General features: G+C 32.8%; 1 protein-coding gene across 2 annotated transcripts in view; it reads right to left on the reverse strand.

The window, feature by feature from the left end:
* Positions 1 to 7984: 7984 nt before the first annotated feature.
* LOC140449846 (ATP-binding cassette sub-family C member 4-like) overlaps positions 7985 to 21613 on the reverse strand; it is a 94572-nt gene continuing 80943 nt past the window's right edge. For both annotated transcript variants that reach the window (XM_072543214.1, XM_072543213.1), the window contains exons 11-13: positions 20615 to 20930; positions 13037 to 13205; positions 7985 to 8140 (exon numbers count right to left, since the gene is read on the reverse strand). In XM_072543214.1, coding sequence (XP_072399315.1) covers positions 8114 to 8140; positions 13037 to 13205; positions 20615 to 20930 — 512 coding nt within the window. In that variant the 3' untranslated portion in view covers positions 7985 to 8113. The remainder of the gene's footprint in view (positions 8141 to 13036; positions 13206 to 20614; positions 20931 to 21613) is intronic.

The raw sequence follows: 21613 nt of genomic DNA on the forward strand, positions 1-21613 counted from the left end.
TAATAGAAACTTTTGGACGACAATACGACACATGAGGTAAGGAAAACGAAAGGAAATAAATGCAGTAAGAGATACTTCAAACCAAATACAAATAAGACAAGTAGCTAGGCTATGGAAAGAATATTATGAGAAAAAATTTGATACCGAAGTGATAAAGCAAGACAATATAATCAATGAAGGCGAAGAAAACACAGAGCAAGAGCAAATAAGTAGAGAAGAAGTAATAGAAGGATTATCAAATATAAAAATAGGCAAGGCAGGTGGAGATGATGAAATTGAACCGGAAATGGTAAAATACATGGGAGAAGAAGGAATAAACTGGCTATGGAAAATATATAAAGGCGTGGGAAAAACAAACAATCCCTAAAGACTGGTAGAACAATATCATCGTGTCAATATACACAAAAGGAGAAATGTAAACTGCGACAACTATAGAGCAATATGTCTGTCATCGGTATGCTTTAAAATATATACAAAAATAATAGAGAAGAGACTGACATAAAAAGTAGAAATGGTATTGGAAGAAGAACAAACGGCATTTAGACCGGGAAGAAAGACAAATGACAACATATATATCGTTAGAATCCTAATAGAAAGAAGCATAGATACGGTGGAAAACTAGTATTAGCATTCATAGACCTAAGAGCAGCATATGACACGATAGAAAGACATATTGTAGAGAAATGCTTGAGGAAAATAAACGTACCTAATGCATTAATAAAAATTATAGAAAGTACTTACAAAGAGGAAAACGGAAGGGTACAAATAACAGGGGAAAGATCGGAAGCATTTAATTGGAAGAGAGGTATTAAACAAGGAGATAGTCTTAGCCCTTTGCTATTCATAATAGTAATTAACGAATTGATAAGAAACACTAGAGTCAGAACCAATCAACTACAGACAATAATAGGTTACCGCAGATTACAACCGGTAACAATAGATTCCTTAATGTATGCAGACGACATAGTACTAATAGCAGATTCCGAGAATAAAATGCAGAAACTAATGGATATATGAATAGAACAAATAGAATTACTAAAAATGGAGATAAACGAGGAAAAAAGTAAGATAATGATAATCAGCGGCAAAGGAGATAAGAAAGATAATCAAATAAAGATAAAGTGTAAAAACTCAGAATTGGAAATAGTAACAACTTACGAATACCTGGGAAGTATAATAACTAATGACGGAAAATAGACTGGGAAATAACAAATAGAGCAAAGAAATCAAACAAGTTATATTAAGCGTTAGCCCCAATAATGGAAAAAAGACAACTTGCACGAGAAACAAGAATAAAAATATATAACACAATAGTGATACCGACTGTGCTCTATGCAAGTGAAAACTGGACAATTCTGGAACAAACATAATAGCAGGATAAACGCAATGGAGATGAGACATCTAAGAAGGATAGTTGGAAAGACAAAATGGGATAGATTAAGCAACGAGACTATTAGGAGAATGGCCAACCAGGAACCGATAATGAACCAAATAGCAAAGAGACAAATGAACTGGTATGGGCATCTGATGAGGATGCAATCCAATAGAATAACAAGAAAAATTTATGAAGCAAAAAACATCGGAAAAAGAAAAAGAGGCAGACCAAGAAAAAAATGGATACAGCAAGTAGTAGAGGCGGAAAAACTTAAACAAAAATCATTCGAGGAATTGAAAATAATGGCAGGAAACAGAAAAGAATGGAAGGGGTGTGTAACTGGAGTTTAAAATAGCTAGCACAAATCCGACACCCTGATAGGGAAAGAGGAAGGGGAGAAAGAAAAAAAGAACCTTCAAGTACAAGTAATAATATGTTGACAAGGATAAATGATTTTAGTCTTACTAAGAACATGGATCCAAATATTTCGAATATGCCCTTCGAGCAGTCTACCGCTCTACCTAATAATTAGAAATATCTAAAAGATATTTCTAATATCTAAAATATCTAAAAGATATTTCTAATTATTTATATAAAGACTTAATATAATTAAAACAATTGAAATTCATTTTTTGCAATACCACAATAATGTAAATTTTCTTTTAATATACGTGGTTACTATTATTGAATGTTTTGTTTCAGTGAAACACATTAATTAATTATAATTTACGTTTTATTAAAAAATATATTAAAATAGAAATATAAATTAGAATAAACTAAATCTTTAAAACCTCAATTTTTTGTTTATTTGAAAAACAAAACTTGTCCAAAGATTGGAATGTTTGGTAAATCAAGAAAAACTGCCCAGCTTCAATTTATTTCAAATCTAGTTTTTACTAAGAAATTCATTGGAAGGAATGTGGATATCAAAATAATTCTACAAGTTGATTTCAAGTTTTTATTGATATTTTAAACAAAAATCGGTAGAATCTTAGTAAAACATATTGGAAAATGAACATTATATAAGATCTTCGTAGAAATAAAAAAAAATTCTCTAATGTCTATTCGCTATCACTGTTATTACCATCGCTAAATAGTTCCACTACTGAAAAGAATTTTTGAGATATTTAGTTAACTCCATTAGATAGCGAAACTTTGGTTGACTTATTTTATTTCTCGCTTTATTTGGTATCAGAGTTATTTTTTTTTGGTGTTGTTTTTTCACTAATGGTGTGGAACGTCCATGGCCGTGATAAAATTGAAAAATTGAAAGCCGTGACGTATTAAAACTTGTCCAGGATACTTCTCAGATATTCGGTAGATTCTTGCTGGTTTTAATGAAATTTTTGGTTTTGGATTCTTTAAAAAAGAAATCCTTAAATCTTTCGTCCATAAGAAACCAGTTAGTTTCTTTCCCAGCATTAACCACTTTAAATTGAGAAGGTTTAGACATTCACTGCCTAATAAGATCATCCCTTTCTTCTGGAACATCCACAAATAGTTTTTTTGCACGAGAAATGAGACTTAAGTAACTAGCGCAAGGTAGGTATAAACGAATGACCTCGTATTGGGTATACGTGTGTTATCTCTTATGCTAATTTCAGTACACGCACCAAGATATATAAAAAGCGAATAAAGATGCAGATTTTGTTCTGACTTGAGCAACCATCAGAGAAAAATCATATTTCATCCCATATTATCTTTTACATAATAAAATATCATGGAATATACTTCATTTTGAAGACGTTTAGCCATTCCTTCGAAATAGGTATACATATGGACATCATTGCCTCCAAAATTGTGTAAACCAAATACGTAATACCAAAGTTGTCTGCTATAGAAAACTTTATTTGTAGTCAAATTGAGTAGCGGAAGATTTTGCTTAAAGTCAAAGGCTATTGCAGATACATTATCACTAAGCTGACATTTATATTTAATTTTGCGTTTTATATCATAAAATGCATTTGCTTTAGCGTGTTAAGGTTCCTCACTTGAAGCAGTTTCTTTTTTGTTGATTTATCGATAGTCGGTAGTTTAAGTTGTTTCAATTTCATCACATAATGTACAAATGCCAATCTGCGGTAAGAAAAAGATATGTTAAATCGAGTTTGAAATATGTTGTAATAAACAAAGTAAGAAACCTTGGACTGTGGGTGTGGCACTTTATAGGCTCAGTACATATTTTTTACATTTAACTCTGATGGTAGATACATTTTCTTTTTATCCAGTCTCCGTGTATAATGACTTTGGCGGCCTTTGAATGAAGAAATGTGAGCTATTATGTTTCTATATCAGCAGGGTGTGTTTTCTTAGACCTATTTGTATGACTGCCCCGGGTATCTTTTGGAGAACATCCACTCATTGCTAACTTATTTCTAATTCGACGGATGATCTGCATTTAAGTAACACCGAAAATACTACAAAGAGCTTTGGCACAAATATTTACGCCTTTTTCCGGTAGTCGAATTTTATACATAAAAGAAGCTACATGTAGTGGACCTTCTTGTTGTCGAACTTTGTTTGTATATTCATTTCCACTGTCACTAGTAGTACCTACTGTGGTTAGGTAAAGCAGCTTGTGGAATACGACTGCGTCGTCTCTGGAAAGGAGTAATGCTAATGAGGCTAGATAAATATGAATCCTGCTCATCTCTGGTCTTCATATTATTAAACATATTCAGTAAGTTAGAACGTTTTTCCTGTGTAATTACATAGAAGCATCGGTAACGTTTACACCTAGAACCAAGATTGAAGGCATAAGCATTGAGAAAACAACTTATTATTATCGAAAAACTTACCTACAGTCATTTCCTGTTGATCGGGCTAAAACATCCTTATTACCTTTATGCGTTTTGTGAGCAACTCTATGAATTTTAGCTTGCTTTATGGTTTCCCATATACTTTTCTTTTCTGTTTTCGTGGTTGATCTATAGTTAGAATGTCATAAATGCTATCTATAATATATATAATATATAGACAATATATAAAATATATAGAATTTATAGACAAAATCATTCACGCTTAGCGATGACCGTTGACTAAGATGGGACAAGTGTTGCTTTTAAAGCAAACTTTCATACATTTTCATTCAGAATTTTAACGGGGGTGTGCAGCCCTAAATCCCCCCAAACTTTTGAGTGCGTTCAAATCAAATGAATTTTGTGGCATCATTAGTTTAACACATTATTTTTAAAAAAATTTCCGTCAGTTTTATTAATACTTGTGGCAGATAAAGTTCTTCTTCTGTCAGTACTTTACGATTAGCGATAAAATACGTAAATATAATAATTACTTAAACAATATGAAATACAATATCTTACTGCATTGACATTGGATGTTATTTTATGTTTAATAAGTCCTAATAGTGCATCCAATGATGTCGTCGACATCCTATAGTAATTAAAAAATTAATTAAGGTCCATGATGCCTGAGATTTGAGTAGATAGTTTGGTACTAACTATTCGTTAACTATTTTCTTAAAATTTGATGTACCCAATACCTCCTTTGTTTGCTGACGTCGTTTTTTTCCTAGGTTAATGGCACTGGCAAAGCCAAAAGGCCAGTCATGTTTTCTAATAGTTCTATCATCCATTTCCATTGTTTACATTATAAACATATTAATATTATATACATGTTAAATTGGGATACAATAATTTTAGTGTGTTAGTAAATGCCTAAATATTTTGATTACTTATTTTCATTTTTATTGTTTTTTTTTTATATAAGTCTATATAACATTGTAACTTTTCTTTTATTTTTATTGTTAATTTCTTTTTATTATTTTTTATTGTTTAATATTATGCATTTATTGATTTGATTCTTTTTCTGCTTACAAAGTAATATTAGTAGATTTTACATACTGATATATGATGTTATAGATACTATTATCCTCTAATGTCAATAGGTTTGAAAGATTTATTGGAAATTTTATTTTGTAAGATATTAAATTTTGATAAAAATTATCAATTTCTATTTTTATTAACGGACATTTTAAAAGAATATGTTGTAAATCGGCTATTTCATTACATAGACATTTATTATTATCTACCAAACCTATTTTATGTTTATACACTGGAAATAGTGCATGATTGCATCACATTCGACTTATTATCCGAATAATTGAACGATTACGTGTATTCTCAAACCATCTGATGTTTATCCTTCTATATAACACTCAAAGGCACAACGATGATTCAGACAATGTAAAACGTCGATGAAAACTTATACACTACTGTTTTGTGGCGCTACAAACGTGATAAGCATTCGACGCGTGTTGACAGGTTGTCTGCCCTGTGCACCAATTTGCTGCACAATATTATATCCATAAGCTTGTTTGGGGAAATCAATATATCGGCCCTGGAGGCCACACCGTATTATTTGTAAAATTGGATTTTTATTTTAATATTTGATTATCAATATAATATTTTGTGTCTTCTATAGTATTTTTTGTAATATACATTAAATATAGTATGTGCATTAATATGAGGCATCAATAACTCATGCCTTCACAGACCTGACTAATTTAATTTCACCTTGTCCATCTCGATTCGGTACGAAGTTGATGCAGTCGGCTCTTGTCAGTGTTGAGCTGTTTATAGAAAGACCGGCCCTTGGAACTCTCCTTATGGACGACACGGCGATAGCGGCCAAACCTATAAATGTAGATACAGCATTACAAAGAGTTTGTGCTCTCCAATTTAAGAAACTGGCAGTACCCTGGTCTACCTGGCCTTTCGGCTATACGACCGTTAACGAATCCACTGCCCCTACGAGTCCGACACCAAAATAAAGGTGCCACGCCACGTATACCAGAAACGTTTCGCGGGGCTTCACCTTCCCCGTAGTACCTGTGTTGCGATTACCTCACCTACTCGTTATCCCACCCACGGGCGGATAGGTGACGCAGGCAGAGGAATTTCACCTCGCACGTAGACAGGTCGCCGCCGAGGATCTCTCCTCTACCACTCTTAAATCTCCTGACGGGTACGTGCCGGAGCACCAACACCACACGCTTGACACAAGGCCAAGAGAGGTGTGTACGGGCCCAGCTCGTTCAACCTCGCCAGGTTCTCTTGGAATGAGAGTAGAGTGGTCCCACGAGAGTCTCGTCTCGGATACTAGGAATGTAGACAGGTGACCGTGACGCCTAAGCGACCGTGTGCGTTTCTACAAACCCGACACCTCAAGCGACGGCTCTCCATCTCTCGATTCCTACCCATTAGTCGCCTCTTACGACAGGCAGGGCCTTCCCACCTCAGCCGTACTCTTATCTCCGCGAGCTGAACGAAGTATAGATATAGCAGTAAACAATCTGTAAACTGCGTTAGACAACATTGAAGAATGGAGTATACAATGGAAAATCACCATAAACTTCGAAAAAATACAAGCGGTGCTCTTCAAAAAGAGACATCACCAGCCAGAGAAACAATTGACAGTGCAAAATAATACAATAGAATGGAAACTTAAGGTAAATACCTGCGAGTAATAATGAACAAAGGATCAACCTTCAAAAAACACGGAGACGCCACAGTAGAAAAAGACAACATGGCAAAATTGTCAATAAGAGGACTCGAATCATACCCTGATCTTTCTATAACAATACCTCTTCTACAATGTTCCAACAAATCTTCAGGATAGAATATACTTTAATAATAACATATTGATGGTTTTTATTATTATAATTAATCAAATTTTAACATATATAATTATACACAATGTTGGCTATAGTCACATTTAGAAACAGACATCCAGTTACATTGACTGCTTTGTTCACACTTTTGTCCTAATGCGTCAATTTAATCGTTGCTATCAACAAGTTCTCATAGACACCTCGTCTAAGGGATAGCGACCCCAGTGTTGAAGTTCTACGTTGCATTGAAGTAAATTCCGTTTATAACTTAAACATCCTAAAATATTATCAGCAAAAATGGAACTTGAAATTTATTTAACTATATTTAAAGAGTTTTTACCCAGATATTTAGTGGCTTCAAACAAGTAAACCTAGTAAGTATTAAACTACATTTTTGTCATATCCCTAGTCAAAATTTACCTTTTACGTTTACTTAAATTAAACTGATAATACTTATTTTGGGAAAAGCACTGATAATGGAATAGTCATTCTGAAAACGTTTTATGATGTAGTCCAACAGGGTTTTTATATTATTATACCTTTTATAAAAAAAAATTTAAATACAATACAAATATGTGATTTATGATATACAGCCAACTACAGGAAATTCATTTTCCTTGTGGGTATCTATTACACTTATCCAACCTGCACTTTACTATGTAAATGAGACGTTGATTTTCAATAAATATGTAGAAGTTAGCGGAAATGAATTTTTTTTTTATTTTTCTTAGGAAAAATGGAAGGATATATATTACGAAAAACGATACAAGGAAGTTATGTCATATCATATTATATCGCTAGAATGAAAACTGGTGCAATAATGAAAAACATTGGCAAAGGACAGCCAAAATTAGGAGAAACACCATTGGATGAATTTTTTGCATTTTATATAAAACCCGAAAAGTAAACGTCCAGTTCAAAATTCTTGAAGTTCGAGTAGCAAACTCTTTAATAAATTTTGTTCGAGCTGAGAACACAATATTTTATACAATATATTTAATACATAAATATTCACAACATTTATTATTTACAATCATACAAAATTACTTATCTATACAATTCCTGAAGCAAAAAATCACAGCTACAATAAAATAGCGAAGGCAGTAATCTTAGTTTACTTTTTTCTTATCGTAATTCTGAAACAAAATGATGAATTAGTTTTACCTAAGATAAGCATCGTTAAAATATCTACATGAACACTTCCCGGTATCTTTTAAAGGATATAGATATAAAAAGAGTGAGTCATCAGTTTTTAAAACCAAATATTGTTTATAACTAAGCATTAACTAAAATATAAACATTGTTTATTTTAAAAATATTTGACATGGCCATTGACTGAAATTTATACCCACAACGCGTTGTGAATTTCGTTTATTTCTCACATCGCGTTTCGGGTGTTTTTGACGTGCACAGAACGCGTTGTGAATAAATTACAATGACCCACAATGCAAAACTACGAAATCCGTCGGAAACTCACGACGAATTTCGCTTTATGGTCAATATAAATACCCACAAAAAGAAATACAGAAATCGCATATTGAGTTTTATTCAGTGTAGTTTCTGTTAATTTCTAATACAATGGGTGAATCAATGGAAAACCTTAAAAAGGAATTCAAGGATGGTTTGAATAAACTTTACGTGGAGTGTAGTATTAGGTCTTCGCTACTTCGCTACGAAGATTCGGCAAAGGGCTATTATCGGAACATTATCGAAGACTCAATTGATATAAATTATTAAAGATTGGAGAAAATGAACATATGATAACCAAAAGACATACACGAAGAAGAAATCAAAGTTTTTGTTCATCGTGAGCAATTATTTGATATTGTGCTGTGCATACAGTCAACATAAATATAGGACATAAAAGAGACAAAGGTATGTAGATATTTCCGTTTTCCTTTGTTGTTCTTATTAATATGATAGGCATAGCCTTTGAGTACCTCTCTCTCTGGCAAGTTCTTAGATATGCAAACAAAGCCCGTTGATCCATATAACTTTTTATATGGATATATAATATTTTAAACTACCAGAATCATTTAACTAAATTTTTGTTTTTGAGTCCATTGAAAACCAAAACAGCATTTGCAGCTTCTGGCCACTTGTTTGATATTTTTTGTCTAGTAGGTCTAGTAGGTACTCCATATCTTGCAAAGTGATAAGGGCCGTGAGGTTGTCAACTTGGTTATTGTAGAACTAACTACTATGTGGCCTGGTCTGAAAATAGTTCATGGTCGACCAAGACACTCACAAAGTCAATGCTCTGAAGAGAGGGCTAACCAAGAGGTCCGGGATATGTTGATTACCTGGGTAAACGATAATAATGATACAAAATGGTCCAAAGGGTTGAGATTTATCCAGTCCAAGAAAAACAGATCTTTTCATAGAGTCGTTATGAGGTCATGTTTGGCAGCAGACAAACAAATGGTTTAGAAGATGCAGGTCTTTCGAAAGATGTCCTTGATAAACTACAAAATGAAGAACTTAGAAGAATTAATAAATAGCATGGAAAACGAACATGATGATTATTTAAAAAATGGAGAAGAAATCAACAGTGTAGAACCCTGCCAAGAAAATTTAGAGAATCAAGACAAATATATGAATGAATCTTTAGAAATCCTGGACAATAATAACCTGATTAAAAATAATGAAGATGCACCCAATAGACAAGAAGGCAAAGTTGACGGCAATTGCAATGATCAGTTAACCCAAAGAAGTAAGAGAATGTTAAATTAGAGAGAAGAATCACATAAAATAATGAGAGTTTAGGCATCAAAGATGATATGTGAGTCAAATAAAAGATCTGCTCCTTAAAAAAAGGGACAAATGTTTTGATTCGAGTGCCGGATGTTGAAAGAGGTCCATTAACTCCAAAAAATGTATTAGGCATTTTTTCTGAAATTCATAATGATGCCGTGTATAAACTCAATACTGAGAATAGACCACTGGATAGATTGTTTGCAAGAAATAAACTTCTTTAAACCGATTAACAAAATCTCTGAATCCTCTAACAAAAACAAAACCACATGGGCTGTTATGTGCATAAATAAACTTAATGAAAAACAAAAAATATCTGTCTAAAAATAAATGATACAGGATTCCAGATTCAGATATAATATCAAACAAATTTAATGATTACTTTATGGATGCACCAGTAGATATAATTAGTAAAATAATTTGTTCAAATTAGTTTGTTCCTATCTTATATAACAGAGGAAGATTTCTTGCTACACTACTTGCTCACATAACAAATGTTTCTTTCAATACTGGTGTTTCCCAAGTATGCTGAAAACTTATATCATTTCACCGGTATTAAAAAAAGGTCATCGGTATTAAAAAAGGCGATTCTGAATTAATGTCAGCTTTTTGACTATTGTCTGTTTCATCTATGATATCCAAGATTATTGAATATGCAATGCTAAAGCAACTTTTATCATTTTTAGATATCAACCAAATTATCACAAAACATCAACATGGATTTCAAAATAAATTTTCTACTCCCATAGCCATTATCAATTTCTATGAGGAAGTTTTAATCTCAATTGAAAACAGTGAAAATCCGACTGCCATTGTTTGTCACCTCAGTCGTGCTTTTGATTGTGTTCAGCACGATGTACTCTTTAATAGATTGTACATATATGGTGTTGGGAGTTGCCCATAGTTGGTTTGATTCCTATCTGAAAGACCGGCACCAAATAGTTAAAATAAAAAATAACTTCAAAATTTTAATATCTGGTCCGATTGTTAATAAGAATGGAGTACCACCGGGCTTTATATTGGGTCCGATATTATTAATTTTGTATATTAATGAACTACCATATATAATATACATGAAAAACTAATAGAAATACTGAGAAACAAAGATATAGACAGACGAGACTTACGAATCATTATCAATCTGTATTGGAATCAAAAGGCCAATATAAAGATAGAAGAACAAAAGTCTGAAAATATAGATATAAAGAGAGGAGTAAGACAGGGCTGTGTTCTGTCACCATTACTGTTTAATGTGTACAGTGAAGCCATATTCCAGGAAGCGATAGCGGATCTGGGTGATGGAATCTCTGTAAACGGAAGAATAGTAAATAACATAAGATTCGCTGATGACACCGTTATAATGGCAGACACCCTGGAATCGCTACAAGAATTGGTAAATAGAATTAACAATTATTGCATTAGATACGGACTAAAAATAAATAAGAGAAAAACTAAATTCATGATTGTCTCAAAAACGCAACATGAAAATGAAAGATTAATGATAGAGCAAACCCAAATAGAAAAAGTAGAGACATATAAATATCTGGGAACCTGGGTTGATGACAAAAATGACCAAAGCAGAGAAATCAAAGTCCGAATTGAAACTGCAAGGCAAGCATTTGTGAAAATGAAGACAATGCTTACCAACAGAGACCTTCAGTTGCATCTCAGATTGAGGGCTCTAAGATGTTACATATTTTCTATCTTACTATACGGAATGGAAGCTTGGATATTGAAGAAACAACACATAAGGAAAATAGAAGCGTTCGAAATGTGGTGTTACAGAAGAATATTAAAAATTCAGTGGGTTCAAAGGATTACCAATGCTGAGGTACTACGACGTCTAAATAAGGAGTTAGAAATTATGAACAGCATAAAAAGAAGAAAACTAGAATATTTGGGTCACATAACCAGAGGAGAAAAATATGAGCTGCTGAGAATTATTATGCAAGGAAGGATCCAAGGAAGAAGAAGCATAGGAAGAAGACGCATCTCCTGGCTGAAAACCCTTAGAGAATGGTTTAACTGTAGTTCACTACAACTTTTCAGAGCAGCAGCTAACAAAGTGACCATAGCCGTTATGATATCCAACCTCCGATAGGAGATGGAACTTTAAGAAGAATATGTAATATCTGATGCAATTGTATTAGTTTATGCGGATGACTCAACAATGCTATATCGTGATAACGACATAAATTTTTTACAAGATAAAATAACAAACTCACTAAAGATCTTCTCTGATTGGTCTAGCAATCAGTCGCTGCTGTTCAATGTTCACAAAACTAATTTTGTATTATTTACATCCCGTGCAAGTTCTACTAAATCTGATCTAAGTATTTTCATCAACGGTGAGGGTATTTTGAATTGTAGTGATGTGAAGTTTTTAGTAGTGACTTTCGACTCTCATTTATCTTTTAAGACTTATTGTTGGAATGTATGTAAAAAACTCAATTCTAATATTGGTAGAATACTTAGTCTGCAACATCTTCGTCTTTTTTATTTTGCTGAAGTATAGTCGACAATGAGTTACGGTATATCTATCTGGGGTGGCTCTCCTAGTACCTATAAAGGACGTTTTCAAGGCCCAAAAGCGTATTGTGAGATGTATTGCAGGTCTTCCGTATGGTTGGTCTTGTAAAAGCCTATTTAGCGATTTAAATATATTAACAGTGTATGGAATTTACATTTTGGAATTATTGATACTAATTCAAGAGAATTAAAGAACTTTTTTATGTAACAGTGATATTCACTCACAAAACACAAGAAATAAGAGACAGTTTGTAGTGCCCTATCGAAGTTTAGAAATAAGTAGGAAGTCATCTACTGTCTGTGGTTTACTACTGTATAATCAACTTATTCAAAAATTTAAAAACATTAACTCAACTACAGCTTCTAAAAACCAAGTTAAAGAGTACCTAGTGACCATGTGTCCTTATACATTAGGTGAATATTACGAGAGTGTATCTGTTAATGCTCAAGCTGCAACATAACCACATTTAATATTATTTTAATTATTATGTTACACTTTTCTATATTGTACTATCTATCTATCTATCTGTCTATCTCTCAGCATGATGTCAGTAATTAAGAAAGATGAAAGAAGATTATTTGTTTTGTTTTTAATTAATAATAATATAACCATTTTGTTTATTTTGAATAAACTTATTTTGGAACTAAACGGCAAGTTATAAGTTATGCGAAAAACAAAATATATATTATTTATAAGTAAAAACCACTTTAACATTTATACGACTTTATGCACTCTACACCTTGTTTACCTCTTTAGCAGTCAGTTCCAAATGCTTAGCTGTGGTACTTCCATTAGCATCTACCAATGTCCTCAAAAAACCATGTTCTGACTGTAGCAAAATATAAGGATGGTCATATTCTTCAACGGTTCCACGATTCATTACCAGAATTCGATCTGAGTCCATCACCGTATGTAACCTAAAATTGTAAGAGACATACAGTGTGACCCATTTATATTAAAAACACCTCTACAAAATTTAAGATTAGTAAACAATTTTAACCAAATGTTTTTTTTTCAAAGGTCATATAGTAAAAATCTACTTCGTAACATAATATAATATGTTTGTTCCAATTTCCAAGGCATACTACGATACTTTGTGTTAGTCGAAATTAAAGAATTTTATTCGCGATTTCTTTATTAAAAAAATTCCTACGCCACTGGATTAAGAGAGGCTTTAAAAATGGCTATCTCAAAATTTTTATTAAAATATTTTATTATTAGCGAAATTATGAAAACTTAAAATTTTAAAACTCACTAACCTACGGATTACCTTCATACGGAGTCTTTTGGATTGAAATGTTTAAAGTATCTTCGTATTAAATACGAAGCCTAAATACGAAAAACCCTTCAAATTTTGAAGGGTTACTGGAGTCCCATAGTTCTATTCCATATGCCCAAACTGGTATGAGTATAGCTTTAAGCAGAAGCAGTTTATTTTCAAGAGTTAACTGACATCTTTTGCTAAATACAGTTAATATTTTTTAATTTAAAATCTAGTTATTTCCTGTTAATTTGAATGTGCCTTTTCCACGTAAGTTATTCATCCAGATACAATCCCAAGTATTTGACAACTGATGTTGGCAATGGTGGGAATGGGAGTATTAATAATATAAACTTCTGGACATGTAGATTTTATTGTTGTAACAATAATTTGTTCTGATTTGCTAGCATTACACTGATCTTTCATCGCTTAAGCCAGTTTTGTAATTGGACTAAATGATTTTGTACTTTTTGTGATGCTACATTAGGGTCGAAATCCACTGCCAAGATTCCCTTATCATCGGCAAAAGTAGCTAAGAAGGTATCATTGCTGGTTGGAACGTCTGCTGTAAATATCAGATATAGAGATGAGCCCAGAACACTACCCTGAGGTACGCCAGATTGTATAATTTGGTAATTTGAGTAGCTGTCTTTAATTTTGACTTAAAAATTAACGGTCAGTAAGGTATTACGATTTTAGTATAAAGTATAATTGGTCTTTTAAGTGTAATTTCAGTTTGTAGAGGACCTTTATGTCATGCTCTATCAAATGCCTGTTGTATATCGAAAAATACTCCAGCGCAAAACTTGTTCTCTTCGAGAGTTGTTTTAATTATATTTATTATTCTTACTCCAAATTTGTGTTGTAGAATTTCGTTTGTGGGAACAACTTGCTCGATTTTATATAATAGTAGCCTTTCTAATACTTTCGACATTATTGGGAGTAGGCTTACAGGCCGTTATGAATTTGCTTGTATTGCCAGCTTAGCAAGTTTCGGAATCATAATAACTTAATCAAATTTCCATTGTATTGGAAAGTATCGAAGACATAGTATGCTGTTGTATATTATTGTTAATAACACCACTGCTTTTCTCGGTAGCTTCTGCTAGCTTTCATCACAGCTAGGAGCTTTCTTAGAATTTAGCATTTTTATTTGTTGTCGAACTTCTGTCGGAGTAGGTAAATGTTATCAGAGAAAGAAATAGTTAACATGGATTTTCGAGGTACATTTTTGTATCATCATCTTCATCGTTATTAGTATCTGGTGCTGCGAATACAGTTGCAAGACGCTCTGCGAATACTGTTGGTTTTTCTACGATTATGCGGGCCCAAGTCATATCTGTTTTTCTTAAACGTGAATTTGTTATTGTCGGTCATTTAATTTTTTTTCTAGCTTTCCATATAGAGTGATCTTCATGTGACAGGTTTAAAACATAAAACTGGAAAGAGTCGTTTTTTTCTTCATGTAATGATATATTAAGTCTATGACTTATCCTGATAAGGAATGAATTTTTTGTTTGTTGCCATATGCGTCGAGCTCTTCTTTTTTCTGCTATAAGTTCTCTTATATGGTGGGAGATATTATGGTTTTCTTGCACAATTCTTTCACGCTTTGGTGTTGCTTCTCATCCTGTTGTTTGTAAAACTGTTCTTGTTAAACAGTCTACTGTTTTCTTTACATCTTGGTTTTCTTTTATCTTAATATCTAGTCTAATCTTTGTATTTACAGAATTTTGGAAAACATCCCAGTTTGTTTCTTTAGTTGTGAGTTTGGGTGGCGGATTTCTCCATAATAGGTGTGTGTTTATTAAAGTTATTATTATTGTGCTGTGGTCTGATGGTAAATCGAAGTTGGATCCAACAGTTTGTATGGAATCATAATACTCTTCACATGAAATGGGATGTTTAGGTAGGCTGTAGACTGATGCTACACTGAGAGACTTGCTTGTTTCGATTTTAATGATTGCTGGTTGGATTTTTTCTTTAATATAAGGTTGGACTGCATAGTGTTTCATTTTTGATTTAATAATAACGGCAGAGCCTGCATGTGCTCCTCCATCTGGATGGTTTGCATAATATACAGTAAAGTAAGGTATCTTACTAACTGTTCTTTATGTGGCAAGGCTTTCAGATATAAATAGAATGTCTATATTATTCATTTTTAAAAACAGTGATGGTTTGAAATGCCATTAGCATGCCACGACGCAATTCGTAATGACTTGAAAGCTATTTTGTTATGTTGTTAATGACTGTAGTTAATATAGTTAAAATCATGCTATTATGGTTTAAGAGTTAAGAGAACATATTTTTGAATTCGTTTAGGAAATTTGATAGTTTATCTGCTAATTAATTGTTTTTATTTTTGTTATCTGCATTTATGTTTCCAGTGGTAGCATCTCTATAACTGATTCTGTTGAAATTATGAACATGATGTTGGGTAAGTATATTTACATTGGGACTGTTGACAGGATTTTGAGTGGTGATTTGTTTTTGGTTTGTCATTGCATCTGACATTTAGTAGTTCACGATAAACAGAACATCCTCTATAATTAAAAGGATGACCTCCGTTGCAGTAAGTGCAAGTTACTGGCGTTTTTTGGTTTCTTGCAGTCCTTTGTATTTGTGATCTAGCGCATTTTACGCAATTATATGATTTTGCACAGTACGTTTTAGTGTGACCAATTTCTTGAGATCGTGTACATTGTGATATGTATATTTTTTAATTCTTGGTGGTTCTACCCTTATTTTATAATGTTGTATATACTGTAGTTCAAATATTTGTTCGTTTGAGACTCGAGGTCCACAAAAAATAATGGTAATGATTTACGGCTCAATCTGTGTCTGACATTTGTAATTTTCCTCACCTTATGACCCTTTTTCTGGATTTTCGCTTTTATTTCATCCATCGAAAAAGAGTGATGTAGGTCTCGATTAACTGCTTTGTATGTTTTCTTTTTCTTAGGTTGGTATGTATGGTGGACGATGTTTTCCCCGCGTACGTAATGTATTAGTTTTATGTAAGATTCAGGTGCCTTTGGTAAAATTTTTATTGTATTTTTTGTTAAAGCTTTAGTAAAGTAAGTTTCTACTTCTACCGCTTGAGCTAAATTATCAATCATTTTGCTATAGTCATTCACGCCATATATAAAAATTTTAAAGGGGTTTTGATATTGGTGGATTTTTATTCGTATAATTTACGTAGTTTTCCTGTGGAAGTGACTGAAACCTATTTGAGAGTGTAATTTGAGCTTCTTTTCCTTTTTAATCTTTGCGTTTAAGCCTTTTTCTTTTTAACAGGTTGGATGCCTTTGACGCTTATAAGAGTCACAGTCACATTGTTTTATTATCATGCAAAATGAATACGTTGAGGCTGGTCCTTCCAGACCTAAAAGGAGTCGTTAGCATAAGTACGCTGAATCAGAATGGTTAGAAATGTTGGAAAATAGTGATGAGTTTAGTGATTTTGAATCGGAGGAGGAATTTGATCGTGGATGGACATAAACGGACTCGGAGAGTGAGAATGAAATCGGAGAAGTAATATCTGATTCGCAACAACCTGCGGCTAAAGAAAATCTAGATTTACAACAACCTGCGGCTGAAGAAACTGTAGATGAATGTTCCGACATCTGTTGGGAAGATGTACCAGGCGAGATGAATTATTTTCCGTTTCTAAAAAATCAGTCATTCAATACAGTTCTTCCAGAAAACACAACAATCGGTTTTTTTCATAATATATTTACTGATGATATTTTAGAATTTATAGTTGATGAAATAAATATTAACGCAGAAAATATTCTTTTATCAAAGCAGACACAAGAAAAACCTAAAATTTTTTTATGGGAAAATGTGACGAAAGAAGAATTATTATTATTTTTTGGAATATTTTTACATATGGGTGTTGTACGATAACCAAGGATGCGCGATTATTGGAAACGGGACCCTTTATTCAATAACGCCAGAATTTCTTCTTGTATGAGTAAAAACAGGTTTTTGCTGATATTACGAGCACTTCGTTTCTCCAGAAATCCCCCACCAGGTGAATCTAGACCTGAAAATAGACTTTACAAAATAAGACCGATAATAAATTTCTTTAACAAAAAAATGGCAGAAATATATTATCCAGGATGTGAGCAATCTCTAGATGAATCCATGGTTCTTTTCCGCGGCAGGCTTATGTTCAAGCAATATATTAAAAACAAAAAACACAAATATGGGATTAAGTTGTATTTATTAACAAACCCTAGAGGTATTGTTCAGAAATTTGCTGTATATACTGGTATGTTAGACGATACTGGCGGTAAAGGACATTCTGAAAAAGTTGTCCTACATTTTTAATGGATAGATTATTAAGTGTTGGCCATCATATTTATATGGAGAACTATTACAACAGTTTTTCTTTAGCCAGAACTCTAATTAAGAATGAGACTCACTGCAGTGGCACACTTCGGTCTAATAGAAAAATGACACCCAAAGCTGTTATTTCAACTAAGCTGAAAAAGGGAGAAACCATTGCGCAATATGCTAAAGGAGTTATGATAGGGAAGTGGAAGGATAAGAGGGACGTTTTATATATTTCAAATAATGAAATAAACATGTAAATACAATGGTTGAAGTAGAAAATAAGAGAAAACAAAAAGTTACTAAATCATTGCCTGTCGCCGAATACAATAAACATATGTCAGGTGTAGATCACCTTGACCAAATGCTTTCATACTACCTTCACGAAAGAAAAACAATAAGAAGGCCAAAGAAACTTTTTTTTCCCTATTATGGACATGATATTCAATAATGATTTTCACGTATATAATATATATTCTGGACAGAAAATGTCATCATTTGATTTTAGAATGGCAATCATAAATGAACTTTTACCTCCTTATGAGAATTTAAATAAAAAAAAGCATCAAATATAGGCTAATAAAAAGGGAAGCGACTTCAGGTAAAAAACAACTCGACAGAAAAAGATGTCAAAGCTGTACCAAAGAAAAAAAACGGACCGATACAACATACGTATGCAAAACTTGTATGCATGTATATGTATATTGTCTAAATTGCAGCATCATAATTCACAAATAGAATATAGCAGCCAAAGTTTTATTAATATTTAGGTTTGTTTTTGTTACATGTTTTGAAATAAATAATGTTTTACTGTAGAGTATAGGCAACGCTAATAAGCATCACCGGTACACGTATATGAATGCCGAAACACAGTGCCACTGCCGCTTATGAGCGTCAGTTTTTTTACCTTTTCTTAAATATTTGAAATAGCAATTACATATAAAACATCATTATTCATAATTATTAGCAACAGCATACCGTTTTTTCTATTTTTTTAATTTGGGACCACGTAAAAGTAAGTTACAAAATAGCGGCATCCAACCTGTTAATCTTATTGTTTCTCATGGTTGTTTATTATTTTTAAGAGTTTTCATGTTTTTCATTTGACATTTAATCGTGTTCGGTCTGTGTTTCTGGATTGTTTTTTAAGTTTAAGCTAGCTTGAGAGTTTGATGTAGAATGAGAAATGTTAGTTTGCTGGACAACTATTGGCTGTACCTGATATAATATTGTTGTTGATAATTATCAAAAGGTATCATTTGGTTTACTATTGGTTGATTTGAGCAGAATGGTGGAGCTTGATTATTTATTTAACTTAGTGATACGGACGTATTAGGTCTGTAGGCTCGTTCTGCATTACAGTTGGAAACTGTACTGAAAATCACTTGATCCTGGTCCGTTCTCTATTGGAAACATTTTCACTTCACTTAGAGCTCACTTTTATTTCACATTGACTGAACAAATGAAAATTTATTTATTTACAAATAATCAGTCAAAATTTATCAAATCTCAAGAAGATTAATAATTAATAAGCACAATTACAATATCTTCAGAGAACCGTCAAAAATTTATATTTTTCTGAGAGAACCCCAAAATTAACACTAAGTTTTTTCTTATTTAGTATATTAACTTAATTAGAAACACTTTTAGGAGTTAAGTGACACTTTTGTTTTGAAAACATGTTTTTTCTAAAGCAGTTATGAGCTTTATTAGACTTTTTTAACCCAATTTATCAAATAATTGTTTACAATTTACTAAAAACAAATAAGTTGTTCAAAACTTATTTTAATTTCTAAACTTCATTCAAAACTTATTTTAATTTATATTCTGTTGTAAACTTTGTTGTTTGTGCAATTAGCAAATTAGCTATTTTAATGCTCAACACCGTTGTGCGCTAAGCCAACAATATAATAATGTTATCATGTGTCAAAGAAAATTAAACAGGATAATATTTTTAAAGAAAACTAAATGCGTGATCCCATACAAAGTATCATTACGTCATCATCATCATCATCATTGGCTTTTACAACTCTTCGTGAGTTTTTGCCGCGTTTACTATTGCCTTCCATTGATTCCGATCCTGTGCTATTATTTCCCATGGCCTTACTTCCATCTTCTCCAGGTCTTCCCTGACTGCGTCTTTCCACATTTTTCTAGTCCTTCCTGTCGATCTTCTACCATCTGGTCTTTCCCAAAACACATTGCTAATCAGTCTGTCGTCATCACTCCGTACCACGTGGCCTGCCCATGTTAATCTATTGGCTTTTATGTATCTTACGATGTTTCCTTTCCTGAAGAGAGTCTCTATTTCATTGTTGTATCTGCTTCTCCATTCATTTGTTACGCTGTCCCTGCAAGGACCATTATATAATTCGCAGGATTTTGCGTTCCCATACTAATAGCTTATCATTACGTGCAAAATATTAATTAAATATGACTAAATACGCGAAGATATATAAATAATATAACAAGATTAAATGGAGAAACAGTTAGGCGATTGTGGATGATACAAACATAAAAATAATTTAACAAGCACATAAAAAAAATGAATCGTAGAAAAGCAAAAATTTGCCTAATATAAAAATGTGAACAAGAAACAAAGAAAGACGAATTATGCTTACAAGATTGTCAAAATCAAAAGAGTGGCCAATAATAAAATGTTAAAAGAAAAGAAACAGAAGTGTAGATCAGTCGGAAATTAAGATTCATTAATAATATCTTATATACCTATGAGCTATTGTTATCACAGTACAATCAGCAAACTTCTCTTTGATGGTGCTCTGAATGAATGAATCCGTATGAGGATCAACACTGGCAGTAGCCTCATCTAACACCAGAATTTTATTATTTCTTATTAAAGCTCTCGCTAAGCAAACCAACTGCCTTTGGCCAACGCTAAAATTGTGTCCGTTTTCTGAAACCATAGTGTCTAAGCCAGACGGAAACTCTTCAAGAACTTCTTTTAATTCCACTTGATCTAGAGCATCCCACAGGATCTCATCACTGTAGTGGTTAAGAGGATCTAGGTTTTGCCGCATGGAGCCTAAAAGCTAGTTATTAGTGATGTCAGAAAAAATATATATCATAGATAAATATCATTAATATTATTATATGTTGATGTCGTGACATCTAAGCAACTTTCTCGGGTATGTATTTCACTATATTTAATACTATTCGTACCGCCATTGGTAAGTGTATATGTCTGGAATGCCGAAAAATCTGCGTTCTACTCCCACTAAAAATCAAGAGGTCTTTACCCGGAAGTAAATTGGCAAACCACTATAAATAAATTCCCTAAGATAGGCTTTTTACACTTACGTCTTATTTAAAGTGTACCTCCCATGTCCCTGTGTATACTAAATACACAACACAGATATGCAGAGCAGAACCTACGCCGACATTGGGTATGGCATTACAAGAAGGAGTACTATTTATGGAAAGAATGAAATAGTTCTCTTAATTCAGTTTAAGATCTGTCTGTATATCAAGTAGGTATAATTCTGCAGTCTGCACTCTGCACTCTGCACTTCTGCACTCTCTACACGCGATTACAAAATTCCAGGAGCAATTATGCATAATAGTGTACATAATATATTTGGCGCGCTCACAAGTGAATGACAGTAAGGTTATTTGTTGTTGTAAATAAACAAACATTCTTCTACCGATAAAAGGTATGTATTATGTTAATTTGTTGATAAATAGACGTATTTATGTATTACCGTATTG

This window comes from Diabrotica undecimpunctata, chromosome 9, assembly GCF_040954645.1.
Source record: "Diabrotica undecimpunctata isolate CICGRU chromosome 9, icDiaUnde3, whole genome shotgun sequence".
Lineage (NCBI taxonomy): Eukaryota > Metazoa > Arthropoda > Insecta > Coleoptera > Chrysomelidae > Diabrotica > Diabrotica undecimpunctata.